Source organism: Syzygium oleosum, unplaced genomic scaffold, assembly GCF_021117445.2.
Source record: "Syzygium oleosum isolate NSW1041296 unplaced genomic scaffold, Sole_v2.1 Sole_v2.10, whole genome shotgun sequence".
Taxonomy (NCBI): Eukaryota; Viridiplantae; Streptophyta; class Magnoliopsida; order Myrtales; family Myrtaceae; genus Syzygium; species Syzygium oleosum.
In genome coordinates, this window is record NW_026607494.1 from 8,864,885 (window position 1) to 8,884,175 (window position 19,291).

General features: G+C 39.9%; 1 protein-coding gene across 2 annotated transcripts in view; it reads right to left on the reverse strand.

Annotated features, from left to right (window-relative positions):
• Positions 1 to 328: 328 nt before the first annotated feature.
• Positions 329 to 19,291, reverse strand: part of LOC115692390 (sec1 family domain-containing protein MIP3) — a 78,832-nt gene continuing 59,869 nt past the window's right edge. The window contains exons 1-7 of one of the 2 annotated variants that reach the window (XM_030619233.2): positions 5,419 to 5,736; positions 4,916 to 5,059; positions 4,278 to 4,427; positions 3,301 to 3,810; positions 1,237 to 2,778; positions 1,090 to 1,158; positions 329 to 672 (exon numbers count right to left, since the gene is read on the reverse strand). In XM_030619233.2, the coding sequence (XP_030475093.1) occupies positions 544 to 672; positions 1,090 to 1,158; positions 1,237 to 2,778; positions 3,301 to 3,810; positions 4,278 to 4,427; positions 4,916 to 5,059; positions 5,419 to 5,466 (2,592 nt within the window). In that variant the 5' untranslated portion in view covers positions 5,467 to 5,736 and the 3' untranslated portion in view covers positions 329 to 543. Of the gene's footprint in view, positions 673 to 1,089; positions 1,159 to 1,236; positions 2,779 to 3,300; positions 3,811 to 4,277; positions 4,428 to 4,915; positions 5,060 to 5,418; positions 5,737 to 19,291 lie in introns of those variants that run through there. The other variant, XM_030619236.2, reaches the window with a different exon arrangement.

Genomic DNA, 19,291 nt, shown 5'->3' on the forward strand with positions numbered 1-19,291 from the left:
CACTCAGTTTTCCAAGATGAAACGCTCGAACCGACTTTGTTTCAACCTCTCATCAATCGTCATGATGGATTGGAGACATAGGATAATCCCCAAGTACTCCACGTAAGAACATTTATTCCTCAGTAGCACAAAAAACGTACAACCTCAAGGAGTCACAGAAGCAGTGTTATGAACGAACACGGAGCGGTAAACCGATCGAACTTGAATAGCACACTGTGACTTCAACTTGGATTGATTATATCCAGATAAGCCGCTCCGGATTCCGAATTTCACTCGGGCCATGAAACTTTTCTTAAACAATTTCACTTGAGAGAGACGGCGAGAGAGAGAAAACGTAATTTTGGCTCACATGTATGAAAAAGAAAATTGAAAATTCACATTTGGATCCGCAACATGGCATGAATCACCAAACCTCCTATCTTGACTGTCTGTCCAAGCTCCATCTAGATGAATCTTTCTGGCGAAAATTGAACAGGTGTCAGCCCGATGGATTCATATATAACTCACCTAAACGAATTAACCTATCGAATATCGATGCGAGAATCATGAGTAACTGGACTGTCCCAATAGTAGATCGACCATGTCATCAGGAGTTAGAAGAGTTGTTCCACCCAGGATCAATTGCACATCAGGCCTGCCACTTTCAGAAACTGCCTCCTGGACTTCTCGGACCTGCAAGAGAGAGACAAAGTGGTAGTCATTTCGTTATCGTTGTTCTACACCACGATACAACCTAGCACGTCTCTACAGTGCCTCAGGGTGTTGCCTCGAGGGTTTAGATGTTGCCGAGCAACGGGCAGGCGCAGGCCAATTCCCTACGTCGGGCCAAATTTGTTGCCTAGTCCCGCCCATAATAAAAAACTTCATGTACAAAATTTGCAGGCCATGCTTTATAACTAAATAGTCATGCCCAAGCTCGGCCCGCACAAAAGTGCCCTTTAAGCCCATGGGCCGCCAAGCCCATGATCGGATCTATGGTTAAATTACCGAAAACACTTCTTGTGGCATTTTGCAACACTTCACATCATTGTCTCAACAGATTGATGGGTGCAAGTAGCGAAAGCCAAAAAAGGGAGAAAAGAGATGCACCTCCAAACCATTGATGCCCCCGACGACAAAAACCATTATCACGTCTTGATCAGATAGGCTTGGCTTTGCCTGCATTGGTTGGAAAACAGGAGTAAGCACGTATTAGATACAGGAGGGAAAATGATGAAGGGAGGAAATGGAGCTAACCTGTCCGAGGCCAAATCTCCCAAACCCACTTTTGAAAAGCCGGCCAACTGTAGAGGAATGATACTCCAAGCCAGGTATATCGGACTTGTTCAGTAACCTTGTCAAAAGCTTGTATAGTAAGCCTTTATTCAATTTGGAATCGCTATTGAAGCTACTGTCCAATGTGGACATTCCTTCTCCCAATATATTCCTTTTGCTTTTCGAGCTGGATAACTTGTGGAGGAATTTGAAAAGGTTATCAACTCTATCATGCAGTTCCAGCTTCAGTTGCATGTCGCTATACGCATGGTCTCTGTTCTCGACGTCTTCATCCCCCCAGCTATCCCACTGATCATCGTCAAAGTCATCTGTTGACGATTCCTTAGCAGACATTTCTTTAGTTTTGTCTGACTGACTCTTTTTCCTATTGGCATCAAGTTCTTCTGTTAAACCATCAAGAAACTTCAGTTCAGCAATGCCAGGGTTTTCGATAATCGCCTCGACAAGAGCTTCTTTCAATGAATGCTCCTCTTGCCAAGAAAATGGGCCACCAGATCCAGACGTTGGAAAATTCTCACCAGCCAATATGTAACCTACTACAGTAAGGAGCAAAGCGTCACAAAAAGAAAGAAGCCCATTGGACGTCCCTGTTTGCCCATTCTTTCCTCTAAGAGATCCCACTAAAACACTCTTATTGATAAGATCTCCAATTTGAGCAGCGAGACTCTGGCTGGTGTCCCCGGCACTCACACTTAGCATTCTTTCTGCACTTATGAATGCATCCCATCTAGCAGAATGTTGTTCATCAAGAGAAACTATTGTAGCTGCAGCTAACTGAATCAGCCCCTTGTTCCGAATTAATGATGACTCACTCTTGCTGAGTGCCTTAATCATAGGAAGCAATTCTGACTTTGTAGCATAACCAGGTCGAATTTTAACATTAGTATTGACATTTTCCCGACGTAGAGATTCCTGGAGCCATTTCTTCATTAATACGGTGCCATCTTTAGTTCTTCTGTCCAGTAACGCCTCTAAAAATGGTGTCCCGCGGAAAGTTTCAATGGAGACCAATGAGCCATTAAGTGGCTCCAACGACAGACCAATGGACTCCATATTGTGATTGTCGAAATTCAGCATAACTGAACTACTCATTTCAGAAGCCAAACCACCAGAATTCCACCCACTCAGAAAAGCCTTGGTCCTTTTCAGAAGCGGAATGCTCTCAACTTTTCCATCTTCACTTACGATGTCTGCAAGTCTTATCTGAACATCAAGAGGAGCACGTTGTAGGTTGCCAGTGCGTTGTTTGAGTTGAGACTGTGAACCTTTCATGTTCACAGCAGGCACCAATCTTTCTCTACGTGGCAAGGATGAAATTATTCGATCAACAAGTGAATCACCATGACAACAGGGAGTGAGAAGATCAAGGGTGCGGTCAACAAGCAATAGTCCAGCAGATCTCCTACGGCGGCCAACATCGTAAAGACTTGACATATCAGTCAAAACTTTCCCGACTGATTTTGACAGATCGCCAAAGGAAAAGATTTCCAATTTCAAGTCCATCTGCAACTCAAACAAAGAAATCAGTCATATTTACTTATCATACTAGATTCACGCTAATCTTGCACTTAATTATTGGCTTTCACACAAAAAGCCACTGCTTAACAGTGGACAACTACTACGACCACCCAAAAAAAATACACATAATTCGTGCATCGAGTCATAATTATGATGAAAAGGTAAGTAAGTGAAACAAGATTCATTTGTTTGAGTAGATAAATTAGAAAAAGCAAGAATCTCGAACTTCATTCTTAAGAACACAAGGTGAAATTTGGCTTCACTTAGGTACCAACAAACTCTCTCAACTTTCAAGAAACAGAAACTCAAATCCCTACTAAAATGTTCAATTCTATCTTTTCTTTTCCAGTGAACTAACTGAAGCAAAAATTGTAGTTTATAACAACTGACAGAACACATACTGTTATCTTCTCAACTCGACCACCACAAGGAGGTTTATCACTTCCTAACAGTTCATGCTTTCACATGTACAATTAGATAGATGTTTCAGTTTTAGAATGCCTCTACCTTAGCAGCCAAATGATAAATAAAATGCGCTGTAAGAATAGCTCCAGGAGGAATGTCATCGCCATCCAAAGGGACCCCTGTGCTCAAGGGAGGCAACCCTTGACTTATGGAATATTCATGCCCGTGTTGCAAGCAAGCTTCGGCCACAGATCCCTCAGAAGGTAAGACAAAGGCTCTGGGTGAAAGTGGACATAAAATACACGGGAAGTGATGAACAGAAACAACCAATCTTGACCCTATATCATCTTTATGACCAGCAAGATTATCTTCATATGAATCTCTTCCAGTGGAAGAAACCTCCTTATTAGGTACGTCTTCTTCACTAGAAGTGAAACGTGACCATCCTTCATCTCCAAATGCCACATCTTCAGGAGAGTTTCCATCTTTTGACTGCCTGGCTTTTGTCTCTCGCTTCTTAACAAGCTCTTCAAAATCCTGAATGAGCAAAGTTTCATATTCACGGAATGCATCTGGTCCTAGAGGTGAATCAGGATACGCTGAGTGGGCTATCTGCAAGCAAAAGGCACTAAATGAGTCTATAACACGGAGAACAAACGAGAGCCAAAAAAAAACAGAATGAGAGGCAACTAGAAATAGCTGCCAATTGCAACATCAGGCTTCTCAATTTTGTCTATTTGACATTTTCATCTAAAGTAACCTTGACGCCTATTTAAGAAAAGCAAATCATTTTTTATACCATATGGAAGTAATATATATAAAACGTGCGGTTATGTAAAAAGACTATAAGAAACAATAAAGAAGTGCATTATAGGTGATCTACCAATTAGACAAAGCAGTAAACATGGGCATACAATGGAAGTTCCTAAATTTGCATGCCAAACATTATGTGACAAAAGAACGTTAATATTGCCATAATTATGGGGTTTATAAAGCTAAACATCCTAAACATAAGGCAACATATAAGCTAAAAAACAACTGTCTCGCATAATAGTATAAGTGTAGTGCTGAAGAAGCACCTCTGAGATACATGTAAATACAGTACAACGACGAACAAGTTGATGTGAGCTCAGGCAACGTAGGATATACCGATGGGCGTCACTCAGTAGACGGGATGTCATGATAGTAACGTCCCTCCCTGGGTGTAATTTTGAGTTCCAATCAGCAACCTACATAAGAAATGGCACAGATAAGATCATTAAATTATTATTTGAGCAGTAATAAAATGACAAGACTGAAAAAATCTTCATCAATCACCCAGCTGGTTCAAGCCACTGAACTGTCTTCTTTTTTCTTTGCCATCCTCCCATTTTTCAAACACAACTTGTCATTGTCCGAGTTTCAGTTGTAGGAGATGCATAAAAAACATTCAAATTGCTAATTGTACTCCAAGTAAAAGGAAGGCAGAGTTCACTAATACTCGAGCAACTTTCTCGTTATCATATAACTCTGTCTACTGAATATATCACACTAAATGACTCTTATCATATTACATGTCGCAGTCATTGACACCCGGGTGTAGTCATTCTTCAGTGCTCACTTAGGTATCTCGGGCCATTTATTCAGTATTTCTAAGCATACGCAGAAAGATAAGGTGAAAAATAATTGCCAACACTCCATGGGGGTAGAAAAATGACCCACGCCCAGAAGTTCTTACCATGTCAAGGGGAGACATGTGCTCCAAGCTACAAACAGCACGCGCCCCGAGGCTGAGCAGCAAGGGGAAAGCTCCCAGATACTGGAAACTTTCAGTGCAGCCGCCATCTATGTAAAGAGTAGCATCCTTTATGTGCTCCGAAATCTGACCAAGCCAAGAGGAAGAATTAAAGAGGCGAACACCGCAATAGGTACAAAGTTGACACCTTCATCAATGGCGGCAACACAACCAGTTCCTCCAATAAACCAACACGAGCAAATGCACGATGGCACGGCACGAGTTTGTCTCACAGCAATCAGCAATTAAGAAAACCAATGTCTCTTCCTCTGAGTGTGCGATTGGCAAACAACAAGACCCTAAAACGACTCAAAAGGAGCAAGAACAACACGATTCCGCCCGACGATCCATAACGAACTCATGCATCGAGGTTCCGGGACAAAAACACAACACCGCACGCAAATGTCTCCCGAAGGAACAAGGGAATGGAAACCGATCAGACTTACTCCGCCGAGGGAATCGAGGCAGCATTTGGCGACGTCGACCAGAGCCATGATCGCCACGAGCCTCGCGCGCACAAACGTCCGACGTCAGTTTCGAGAGAACCGATTGAGATCAGCGGCGCGAGAGAGAGATCCAGATCATCTCGGCGACGACGGCGGTCGTGGGATCAGCGGAGGTCGAGGAAGACGATTGGTGGAGGGCTCGCGAAGCAGATCGTCGCCGCGATTGGGTTTTTCTACTCCTGAAGAAAGCTCGAGGGGCGAGCGTCGAACCGGCTGAACCGGGGGTCATCTAAAGCGGTTCGAACCGGTCGTTCCGATGACGCTTGATGATGTTGTTTCTCCCCGACCCCTGACATATAAATCTTTGTTAAGGGTGAGCATAGTTTAGCGGTTCCAATCCTAGAATTGAGAATTGTCAACTTCCAAAAATTGAAATTGGGAGCCGTCTGTTGGTTTTATGGAACCAGTCTCACCAAGCTTCACACGTCGACATTGTAATATTCAACAAAGAAATTACACAAAAATACAACTTCATTCAAGTTAAGGCATTGCTCTTCAAGTTAAGAACTTCCTAACATGCAAGAGCCAAGGATTGGAAAGTGGAAACAAACTTTTCAAGTATGACCGCATAAAGACATTTGTGCCAAGAACTTCCTAAGAAGCCAGAGCGAAAGACGTTACAATAGTTACATTTAGGGGTGTCTTTTAACTTTTCAAGTCATATAGCATTGCACTGTTACGAATGGGCAAAAGCTAACAGTGAACTTCAACAAAATGAGTTGATTTATTTTAAGCTTTACGAGCTGTGAAAATGGTAGAACCTGTGCAGCACTTACACATATAATAATCTTCTGTCAACGGTGAACTTCAACAAAATGAGTGGATAATCTCATTGCTTGCTATTTATTAGCACTTTGTCACAAGCTCATCTAGTGGACTAGCACAGTATCAAGTTATCCACGGCGTCAACTGAGAAGAGTCAGAGGGTGAGAGTATTGGGCGAGTTACGTTTAGGGATTTAGGATTTTTTTTAATTAAAAATAAAATAAAATATATATGATAGTATATGTATATATTGTATTTTTCTTTTTTAATAATTATTTATGGTGGTAGCGGGGGGTCGAGAATTGTCAATAATTGCTTGACCGATACTAGGGGTGAGCACCGTCCGGATCTACCTAGGAAACGGTTCGAATGCAAAATTTTTGGAATCGGACCGGAGGTTCCCGATTATGGGTGCTGAACCTATCCATCTGGAAACTAGCAATTTAAAACCTTTTTAAGAAACCGAAACTCTATTGCTTTCTTATTTCCCAGATCTGCGACCCCGCCTCTCTCGTTTCGCACTTTGGCTCTATACTCTCTAATCTTGAACAGAAAATTTAGCTAAACATTCTTTAGAAAAGTATGAGGTACATTTGGACATCATTCTTTTGAAATACTCCATTATAAAAAAAAAAAACTACACAAAACAAAACAACTGCTCAATTTCTCAATAGATCTTAGAATCAGGCTGGATCAACATAGAGGATATTGAAATCGATCCTAACAGGATAAGCTCCACGATTGGTTTCACGTCTTAGGTCTGAATTCTACCCATCTTAAAACCGATCGCTCCTAACCAATATTTACCATTACCGTAAAAATAATCATGGTAAGTCAACAACATAGTCTTTGGTATAAAAGAACAAATCTACCTTGGTTGAGTGGGCACAAAAGACATGCTTATGCTTTTTGATATTCTATCCTGAAATTTACCACCTTAAAGAAAGAAAGAGGGGAAGAGAAAAGAAAGTCCACAAGAATTTTAATTAGCCTCATTAAAAAAACATAAAAACAAGAACTAGACGAGAAATAAATCTTTAGATAAGTAAAATAATATATATGTTTATCACAAAGACCCTAAAAATATCTACGTAGAAAACTAAACTAATCATGATAATCAAGAATCTGTTCTAACTATCCTTCAATGAACTCTTTATTCCTTAATGTCCGTGGTGTCCGCCTCCACCAAAATCACCACCCGCGCTAAAACCGCCGCCTCCGTGGTATGCAGTGCCGTGACTGCCGATGCTGTGGTGTCCTACGCCGCCGCCGCTATACCCGCCTCCGTGATGGCCTTCGTGATGGTGGTGGTCACCAACACCTCCGTTCTGGCCTTGATGATGATGGTCACCTCCACCGCCACCTCCACCCTTACGATGGTGTCCATGACGATGATGATTACCTCCACCGCCACCTCCATCTCCGCCGTCATCTACAACTCCATACACAGAACTGTACAAGAGAGTATTAGCAATAGCCAAACCTTGATGGTTACCCCTGCTGCCGGTGGCGCCACCTCCCAGTTTGTTTTTGTGGGGAGAGCCAGTTATGCCTTTGCCACCCCCGCTGGTGGTGCCACCTCCCGATTTGTTTTCGTGGGGAGAGCCAGATTTGTTGCCGCCATGGCGGCCACAAGAAAAACTGGTTATGAAGCGTGAGATCAAACTCATCTTGATGCCCCAAGCTAGAAAGGATCGTGCACCAGAAGCCGATAGTCTGTATATTTATATATTTAAGCTGCACTCGATCGGATTTCTACTCAACGTAGGCCAGATAGGATAGGATAATAACTCTAAGGATTTTGTCTTATCTTATCGATCGTTTGATAAACTGCAAATTTAAAGTTAAATGTTTTTATATCTTATCCTATTCATTTTTTTTTTTTTTGATAACCATCTTATCCTATTCATGGTTTGATAGAAAACTACATTTCAATATAAAGGACATATATCGGTTTGTTTTTGTGGGGAGAGCCAGTTATGCCTTTGCCACTCCCGCCGGTGGTGCCACCTCCCGATTTGTTTTCGTGGGGAGGGCCAGATTTGTCGCCGCCATGGCGGCCACAAGAAAAACTGGTTATGAAGTGCGAGATCAAACTCATCTTGATGCCCCAAGCTAAAAAGGATCGTGCACCAAAAGCCGATAGTCTGTATATTTATATATATTTGGGCTGCACTCGATCGGATTTCTACTCAACATAGACTGGATAGGATAAGGATTTTGGATAGGATAGGATAATAACTCTAAGGATTTTGTCTTATCTTATCGACCGTTTAATTTAAAGTTAAATGTTTTTATATCCTATCTTATTCATGATTTGATAGAAACTACATTTCAATATAAAGGACATATGTCCCTACACATTGCACGTGAAATAATATCGATCTTATCATCATGAAAATATGATTCCCATGCACAAGTATACTTGAAAACCTTCACAATTAATTAGACTTACAACTCTCGGTGCAAAAAAAAAAAAAACCTTTCGATTTACAAGTATACTTGAAAATTACTGGAAAACATATGAAAATAGGATGTGGACCATCCAGGCTTCACACAGTCAAAAAATAAAATAAAAATCATTTTTCTGCTAACCTTTGCCCTTTGGCATTATCATTTGCATCTGCAATAGTGCAAACACCAACTCCTATTACCACAGCCAGAACAGCCATTTTCACTCCCCTTGAGTAATGTTTACTGTGCAGGATCCAGTCCACACGCAAACAACACAGGAATAGCAAAAAGAACATCGTTCGATATTGTTCATTGTAATAAAACACCAAAGGGACCACGCAATAGATTTGTTATTTATTGATAAAATTAGGTGCATCTTTCCCTTTCAACTCACTCAAATCTACTGCGACTCAGCGCTCCGACTCTGCCTAATTTACTGAATGCCGTAGAAACTATAAACCGAGCTCATTGGTCATTCTCATCTCTCACCTCTTTAAGAAGTGTTTTCGCAAATATCTTCTTGTCATCTCCTTGAAATCCAAGAAATAGATGGATGTTCTCGGGATCCTTCACAATTTTTCTGCATACTTCTATTCTATCCATGGTAGTCAGAGACATTGGAAGAAGCTCCTCATTGAATTTTCTCCTATCGTTGTCCAAATCTTTAGCATGTCCAATGTGGCTAGCAATCATCTCCATCCTCTCGTTAGCTTTGTCCAATTCTTTAGCATGTCTCTGGTGTCCATGGCGGCCATGGTTGTGGTTACCTCCACCGCCACCTCTGTCTCCACCGTCAACTACATCTCCATACACAGAGCTGTGTCTAATTCATAATAGTCGTCAATAACACGAATAATCCCACAATTGGAAAACTGGTACTATGCGGATGCTGAAGCGGGTTAGGGAGCACATTCGCATGCAGTGCGAAGATTCAATATGATGAAATCATTATGTGTAGGTACATTTACATCTAAACTAAGGTTAAAAATATTTATTTAATCTATTGAAAAAAATATCCATCCAACTGGTATAATTGGACAAGTATATTAGATTGCAGTATCATTAGTCGATTGGGGACTCCAATTGCATGTTCCTCATGAGGTTCAAAGAATTTAGCAAATGCTTCAATGGCGTAACGACACATCGAACGAGAGTGGCTAAGGGCAGGGTCCATCCAATTTCATGCAGACAATTGAGATTTGTGATGAGAGAGAAGCATGTAATATTTTGTATATTATCAAATAAAGAACACAACCCTTTATATATGTGATGAAAATAAAATTCGACTTAAGCACGATAAATATAAATGATAATTAACTTAACCCTAAATAGTAATCCTAACATAATCTAATAGAGACCACACTGTTGCATCATAGTTTACTGAAATGAAACCTTTTTTTTTTCTCAATTCATGCCTAAAAGGTATATTCAACACCCTCCGCCGCCTCCACCGCCCCCACCGCAGCCACCCCCTCCGCCACAACCGCCGCCTCCCCCACAACCGACCCCTCCACCGCAGCCGCCGCCTCCTCCATGGTGCTCTCCGCAGTGCTGGTGGCTGTCACTGCCGCCGCCGTCATTGCCACTGCCTCCGGAGTAGCCGGCCTCGACTCCATAGTAGCCGGCGCCGCCTCGATAGTTGCCGCCAACTTGGCCCTCTCTCTTCTTCTTCTTGCGCCGAGGCCTGGATGAGTCATCACTGCAGGAAAAAATGATTGCTGACACGACAATCAAGCACGACAGCACGAAGATCACGGTGGCGCATGCTGAGGCGACCCACTCTCTTGCCATTGATTTCCTCGCTATCTCGTGGAGAGAACAGAGGCAAGAACTCAAGTATTTAGGGTATCAGGAGCAGTAGTAGGAAGGAGAAGATGATGTTCTGGAGGTGAGGGACCTTCATTTAAATAAGGAAAATGAGAAGAGGACCGCACCGTCGATCTCAAAAAGCGACGGATGGATTTCAAGCTTTCTTCTTTTGGTCTGCAGATTTCAAGCTTTCAACCACACAATTATTCCACACGAACCTGATGACTTGTTTATCCGGTTGAGAAGAAGATTGGGGTATTCATTGTTTTTTTTTCCGATTGTTGATCCGGAAACTTTGTAATTCTAATGAATGATATTTTATGACTCCAATTATACATTACTGACGCGAGAGACTTCCGATGATCCCCACATAAAGTATTTGTGCTAGCCCGTTCTCAACCTTAAAACAAGTATCCTCTTTGAAAAATGTGCTCTTTCTTTGATATAATAGTTATATCTTACTAGGTTCAAATTAACTTACAATTCGTGTCGACTATGTAAGGTGTAAACAAAAGAAAAGGCAAAAAAGAAAGATGTGAAACGAAAGATTTGCTTGTATTTCAGATAATCATAATAGAAAATTTTCGACAAGAATATTGACCTATGATTTCCTTTCCATAAATCTTTTGAAACTTACAAGATGTTTAGATTCGACTGGAAAAGTGAAAAAAAAGTTACCATTTGACTTTTGATAGATCTAGAGGAGCAACCCTAATTCAAATTATCATGTAAAAAATTCACTAACATGATATAAATTAGTACAATTTGCATCACCAAATCAAAGACACCTCACAAGACATGGCATGCACTTTACTTTTGTTGACAGATCATGTGCATCATGCGTTGTCTCTTACTTAGCTTCCTTCCATTGTTGAATTCATTAAGGTCAGCAAATTTTTTACAGGAACATACACATGTAGATTCCTCCACAGGTCAACCGGTTGCCATGGCAAATTTGTGGTCAATAGGGTTGACATTAATTACTGGTGAAGGTTCTGGGAAGTTGCTTCGGATAAAACTTGAAATTCTTTATTAAAACAAAACAGATGAATTTTGCCAAGAAGGGAATAGATGGACGGCTACGTACAGATAGATCACAACCAAACCATGCCTTAGACACAAATTCTATGTAGTAATTAATGTCTAACCCTAGCGCTCGTGCACTCAGCTGAAGTTATCTCTTTCCTCGAAGGTGCCGAGGTGTCTGGAACTCAACTCCGAACTGTTTGAGTTTTAGTTTTGTCATTGGAGTCCGCAGATCAATCCGTATGGGAAGAGCGTGCGCTTATCTCGGAAGCTCGGGACCTTTTACCCTCTTTTAGTGATCCAAGAATAGCCCGTTGTAGTAGTAGAGAACGAAACAGAGTAGTGGATTGGGTCGTGAAAGCCCGATGAGTCGATTCTCTTCCACGAAATCAGCTAGTCCAAGACCCCCAAGCCCCTTGAGGACCTGCGATGTTCAGATGCCCCGCCCCTTTTATGAGCCCTTTCGTCTAAGACTTAAATTAAGACAGCTTTGCTTTGACAACAAGAAAAAAAGGAACTCGTCTACCCATCAACTACTTATTTAGCTAGCAAACCTTAGACCCATTACGAACACTAATATTAGAAAACCTGTTGATTAGACAAACGTAAGAACCCGAATTGATATAAATACTGATTAATATCTTAAAAGTTAGCCGCCACATCCTCCGTCACTGCAGTTGTCGCCGCTGCCACAATCCCCGGTAAAACCACCACTACCTGAGCAAAAACGGCCAGCTTGAGCAAGATTGCCGGCGACATAGATGTAGAGCTAAGATTAATACTCTTTTAGGGAAGCGGACCATCTACCCCTGCAATGCTCCTCTGGGCATCTCAATAAATCCCAACCATTGATTTTACAAAAATGAGTTCATCATGAGAGATTGAGATTTGTTGAGACACCGAGGAAAACATCACGCAGGATAGAGGATCCCAGCATATTTTCATGCCTTCTACCTAACTTTGAACATTACAAGCAAGTTGTCTCATCTTTCCATCTCAAAGAAATATGTTATGATTTGAAAGTTCGTTTGACTCTGGCAAATTACTAATGATGTTACAACTTGTAATATCATTAGTAAGTAAAATTGATTGGCAACTTTCTTGTTCGGTCAATTACTTGAAACTTACCAGCAAAATAGTGATTTTATTATTATCAAATCTAGTATCCAATAATAGATTTTTCTCGGCCAATAGTATCCAATAGTAGATAAACAAGTGCTTTTAGATTTGAGAACTGGGCTATCTAATTAGTTAGTAATGGTCTTACCATCTCTTTCACAAGTAGATTAGTACAGTGTTTTACAATATCGCAAGTGAGCCCCGGCAATTAATTAGTAACTTATCGATAAAATAACAATTTTACCATCCTTAAATAAAGTATCCAGTAGTATAATACCAAGTGCCATAAAATTTTATAATTGAGCACATCAATTAGTTTGCGACTTACAAATGAAATAATGATTTTTTCACAAGCAATTATTTTAAATACAAACAAAAAGAGACTTAAGAAAGAAAGAGGGGTAAAGAAAAGGAAGTCCACAAAGGATTTTATTTACCCTCATTAAGAAAAATAAAACAAGAATCATAACGAGAAATAAAAAATCTCCACATAAGTAAAATAAATGGAAATGGTTATCACGAAGATCCTAAAAATATCTACGTAGAAAACTAAACAGATTAAGATAATCGAAAATCTTATTCCGTGGTGTCCGCCTCCATCAAAACCACCACCTACGCTAAAAACTGCCTCCATCAAAACCACCACCTGCGCTAAAATCGCCGCAACCGTGGTGGTGTCCGCCTCCATCAAAACCACCGCCTGCGCTAAAACCGCCGCCTCCGTGTTGTCCGCCGTGACCGTCGATGTCTTGTTGTCCGCCATCGCTGCTGTACCCGCCTCCATTCCGGCCTCCATCGTGGTGGTGGTGGTGGTGGAGGTGGCCGCCACCGCCTCCATCATGGCCTTGATGATGATGGTCACCTCCACCACCACCTCCATCTCCACCATCAACTACAACTCCATACATAGAGCTATACAACAGAGCATTGGCAACAGCCGAACCATCACTTATGCCATCGCCGGCGGCAGCAGCGGCCCCACCTGTCAGTCTATTCTTGCGGGGAGAACCAGATTTGTCGTGGCCATGGCGGCCACAAGAAAAACAGATGGTTACGACTATGGAAAGAGACACCAAGATCCCGCACACCATCAAGAGACCGTAGGACTTGAGAAGCGCAAGATCCATCGTATATGGATATGCCCAGAGCTAGAGAAACGAACCCACTTAAGTCTATCCTGCGAATTTCTCAAGGATTAATTAGATATGCTTCGGATATTGTTTAGATAGAATCGCGCGCACAAAGCGGATGCTATGTATATTTAGGTTTTTCTATCGTTGGATCACTAGTGTTATGAACGACTGTGATGGATTAGAGACCTGATCCAACGACTGATAGAGAGACGACTACAGCATTCAACCATTGAATGATGTTGTCGATCATGTTTGTGACTGTGTATTGTGAAACTTGTACTATGCGGACAGTGAAGGGGGATAGGGAGCTCATTTGCATGTGGTGCGAAGATTCAATATGATGTAATCGTTATGTATTAGGTACATTTACATCCTAACTAAGGTTAATGATATTTATTTAATCTATTAAAAAAATGTCCATCCAAATGGTATAATTGGACAAGCTTATTAGATTGCAGTACCACTAGTGAGTTGGTCGGGTTTGGGACTCCATTTACATGTTCCTCATGAGGTTCAAAGAATTCATCGAAGGCTTCAATGGCATGACAACACATGGAAGGAGAGTGGCGAAGGGCCCATCCAAATTTCATTCAGACAGTTGAGATTTGTGACGAAAGAGAGAAGAATGTAATATTTTGTACGTTACCCAATGAAGAATACAAGACCCCTATATATAAGGTGAGAATAAAATAAGACTTAAGTAAAATAATGCACATTACAATTAACTTAACCCTATATAGTAATCCTAATATAATCTAACATCTCCTCTCAAACTCAAGATGACTTGAAAGAAGTCAAATGGAGTTCAAAGACAATATTCAAAAAACGCCCAAGTGGATGTGTCTTGAAGAAAATATTAAAAATCTGATTAGTAGATGAAGTGGATACGAGTCATATAGTGCAATTATGCACATGATATCAAATGAAATGCCAATTGAGTTCAATATGTTTGGTGTGCTCATGGAAAATATAATTTTGTAATCATTGGAAGCACTTTGGTTATCACAATGAATGACTGTTACCCTATTATGACACACTCCCATATCTTCCAGTAGTTATTGCTCATGTTGTATCAATAAGAGCTTGATATTTTGCTTTTGTACTAGAACGAGCGATAGTGATCTATTTCTTAGTACGCCATAAGGTATGTGGTTACCTTGGAGTTGATAGTCTATTTAAATGTTGACTAGGCTGGTGATCTACAAGATCGTCACTCCACTACGAGCTACTAGCCACGAAACAATGTACCCTTGATATAGCAAAGAATTCAAAAAAATTGCATTAAAATGAGTTGTATGGGGATCGCGGTCATGTATTGACTAACAAATAGAACAGCATAAGCAATGTTAGGTTGAGTAGCAGTGAGATATATAAGACTATCGACTAATTAGGGATAGAATATAGGATGCGACAGAGGAGCCCCATCTTTAGCATTGGTCAAAATAGGGTTTGTAGAGACCTTGTTGTCCACGAGTCTTGTTCGATAAAAAAGATTAGTGGCATATTTGGCTTAAGAAATACAAAACTGGAGAAATTTGAAGTAAACTCAAAGCCTAGAAAATAACTAGTCGCCCAAGACCTTTCATTTTAAACTATTTACTAAGGTATTGCTGGAGTTTTGAAATGCTAGTACGATTATCTCTAGTAATAACCATGTCCTCCACAAATAAAAATAGCATAATAGACCCACGAGATGGGTGTCAAACAAAAAGAGCATGTCACAAGGATTGAATGTAAAACCAAGGGATTCCATTGTGGAGCTGAACTTGGTACACTATGCACCAGGAGCTTGTTTCAAATCATATAATGCTCGACATAATCGACATACTTTGTTAGAAGAATGAGTGTATCTAGGAGGAGGCTGTTGAGGAAAACCCCTAATAATTTTGAAGTTGACAAAACTTTCCATGTTATTGTAAATCTGATACTTATTCTGAACTATTTTATTCCAGGTATATATATTCTGAAAACTCAAAAGAAAATTTTTCAGACTTTACAAGTTGTTAGAACGAGAAGTTCAAACTCAGAATGAGAAGTTCAGACTTTACTGAAGACCCACACTAATCTAAGTTCTTAAACAAACGCAGATGCAGACGCAGACGTAGACGCAGAAATTATACAGATGTAGACGCAGAAGTTATGTAGATGCAGACGCAGAAGTCTTTCAGACGCAGAAGCAAAACTCATTCAGAACGAAACATAACAGCTAGTGATCTGGTATGGATTTCACAAAAGGAAGGTTTTGATTGTCTCAATCTCAGTCTAATTGATTGACAATCAAACATTACGACAAGTATGCATTACAATGGATAAAGCTCTACTTATGGAAATCAAGATTCTGATTATATGCGCGACCAGAATCAGCGAGATTCAGAATCTGTCATCCAACGGCTACTCAATCCTTTTTATACAAATCTGTCCAAGGTGAAGATTGGAAGATGATCCTCTGAAAGCTGTCCAACGGCTAGTTTGAAAGTGGAGGAGTATTTAAGGAGATCAACGAGTAGTAGAAGGAAGTACAAAATCAAGAATCAACAAGTCCAAAGTCTGAGCACACTTCGATCCTTTCTCTTGTCTTTCTTGAGCCAAATATTAAGATCTTGAGGGATACTTTGTAAGAGTGATTATATGAGATAGAGAGTCCTATCATACCCAAGAGTGCTGTCACTCAGAATCTGTAAATTCCTCTTGATTACATAGTGAAATCCGGCTGGTAGGCTGTCAGCGTGGGAGAGTGGACGTAGGCTTACTATAAGCCGAACCATTATAAACTTGTGTACAGTTTTTCTATCCCTTATCTCTTACTTTACATACTGCACATCAAGAGTACTGTCTATATAAACTGTTTTAAATCAAAATTTAATTCAGACTCAACTGTGATCATTCATTTCTGCTTAATCTGATAAAAATTATTTAAGATCACCTATTCACCCCCATCTAGGTGATCCTTGCTAGCTACATCAATTGGCATCAGAGCAAGTTGCTCGTTTATTGAAGTGTTTTACTTCTGAGCTAACAATCTATATGGCTAGCTTGAGTGCTCCAGGTCTTATTGAAGGACAAAGTAACAATAGACCACCATATTTCGATGGCAAGGAATATAGTGTCTGGAAGAATAAGATGAAGGCATTCATAAAGTCAATTGATCACATGCAATGGGATGTCATCATTAGAGGAGTTAAACCAAAACCTTCTGATTCAAAAGAAAAGGCAGACGGAAGCATACCAGCAGATCCTCCATTATCTCAAACTGAGATATCAAAAAGAGAAGCCCTAGATTCCAAAGCAATTTATTCTTTCTATTGTGCTTTAGCACCTATTGAATATAAAAAAATTGCTTCTTGTGAATTAGCTAAGGATATCTAGGATACTCTCTACACTACTTATGAAGGAACAGATCGAGCCAAGAAAACTCAAATCAATCTATTGCTTGGTCAATATGAAGCCTTCAAAATAAATCCTGGAGAATCAATTGCTGATATGTATGACAGGTTTGCTGACATAGTAAACGGTCTTGCATACCAAGGACAACCAGTCTCAGATGCGATGAAAGTCAACAAACTACTGAGAGGACTGTCAAAGCAGTGGGACAATACTAAAACATCTCTTCGAGAGACACAAAGGATCATGCCTCCATCAGTGAATGAGTTAATTGGAACTCTTCAATCATATGAGACTGAGCAACGGAATGAGGAGAATGAATCCAGAGGTAAAAAGTCAATTGCATTAAAAACTAACATTGATTCTGATGCACATTCTGAAGATGAAGATGTTGATGATGAAGAGCTGGCCCTCTTCATAAAGAAGTATAAGAAGATGAAAATCAAAGGAAGAAACCTCAAAGGGAAGAACCCTTTTGAGAAGAAGAAGGCTCTCGATGAAACAGAAAAATCAAAGGAGGTAATTTGCTTTCACTGTAAGAAACGTGGACATATCAAGCCAAATTGTCCACTTCTGAAAAAGAAGACCAAATTTGAGAAAATAAAGAAGGCCTTAAAGGCAGAAACCTGGAGTGATACAGAGTGTGAAGACAGTGATGAAGATATCTCAAACTTATGTCTGATAGCTAAGTCAGACTCAGACTCAGATTCAAATTCTGATGCTAAAGTTGAGATTGAGGTAAAGTATTCTGAATGCCTTTTGAAGTGTCAAATTACATTGATGAATTATGATTTGAATTTAAAGCTGCTCTTAAAAGAATCTCTTCTTTGAAAAAGGAAAATTCATCACTGAGACAACATGATGTTTCATAAAAAGAAAAAATCGATTTCCTTCAAAAAGAATTTCATCAAGTCAAAGAAAGTTGAGATTTTCTTTCCAAAGAAAATGCTATTTTGAAAACGGAAGTTTCAGAAATTACTTCCAAATTTTCAAAAGGTTCAGAAACCTTGAAGCATATCCTTTTTATACAAATTCCTTACTACAATAAATCTGGTCTCGGATTTGTGAAGGAAAGTGATAGCTTAATTGATTTTTCAAAAGTCAATGAGAGATTAAGACAAAGATCTCCTCGACAAGTTTACAAAAATCATTTCAAAAGGAATTTTGTCAAACTTGTTGGCCGAAGTGCACTCAAATACTCAAAATGTGGAGATCCACAACATTTTGAGAATGAATGTCCTAAGGTCTGGAGACCTATTCGAAGAGACTTTGTTAAGACAGCCTATACTAATGCTTAAGGACCCAAACAAATTTGGGTACCAAAGAAAACTTGAGATGTTATGATTTTTGTAGGTTACCACAAAGAGAAAAAGAAAGTGGTACCTAGACAGTGGATGTTCTAGACACATGACAGGAGATCCAAGTATATTTGTTGAACTACAAAACCTGAATGGTGGAAAAGTTTCCTTTGAAGGAAATAACAAAGGAAAAATAGTTAGCAAAGGAACAGTTAAAATTGGAGGACTCAAAATCAATAATGTGTCATTGGTAAAGGGACTCAACTACAACTTGATAAGCATAAGTTAACTATGTGATACATGTTTTAGAATCAATTTTCAAGAAGATACATGCTCAGGAACAAGCAAAGATTCTTCTCAAACATTCACAGAAAGAAGACATGGCAATATCTATCTTCTAGATGTCAATCCAAACTCCACTCATTGCTTGATCTCAATCAAAGAGGATGAAGATCTATGCACACAAGATTGGGGCATATCAGTACGAAACAAATCTCAAAGATCTCAAACAAGAAATTGGTTAGAGGTCTGCCAGATTTGAAATACAAGAAAACAGAGTTATGCAATGCCTGCACTATAGGAAAACAAGTAAGAAGCTCTTTTAAGTCTATATATCATGTTTCTACTAATCGTGCTTTGCAGCTTCTTCATATGGATCTATTTGGACCAACCAGAACACAAAGTATTGGTGGTAAGAAATATTATTTAGTTATTGTTGATGACTTCACTAGATTTACTTGGGTGTTTTTCCTTGCTCATAAAAATGAAGCATTTTCATATTTTTCAAAATTTGCAAAAAAGAGTTCAGAATGAAAAGGGCTATACCAT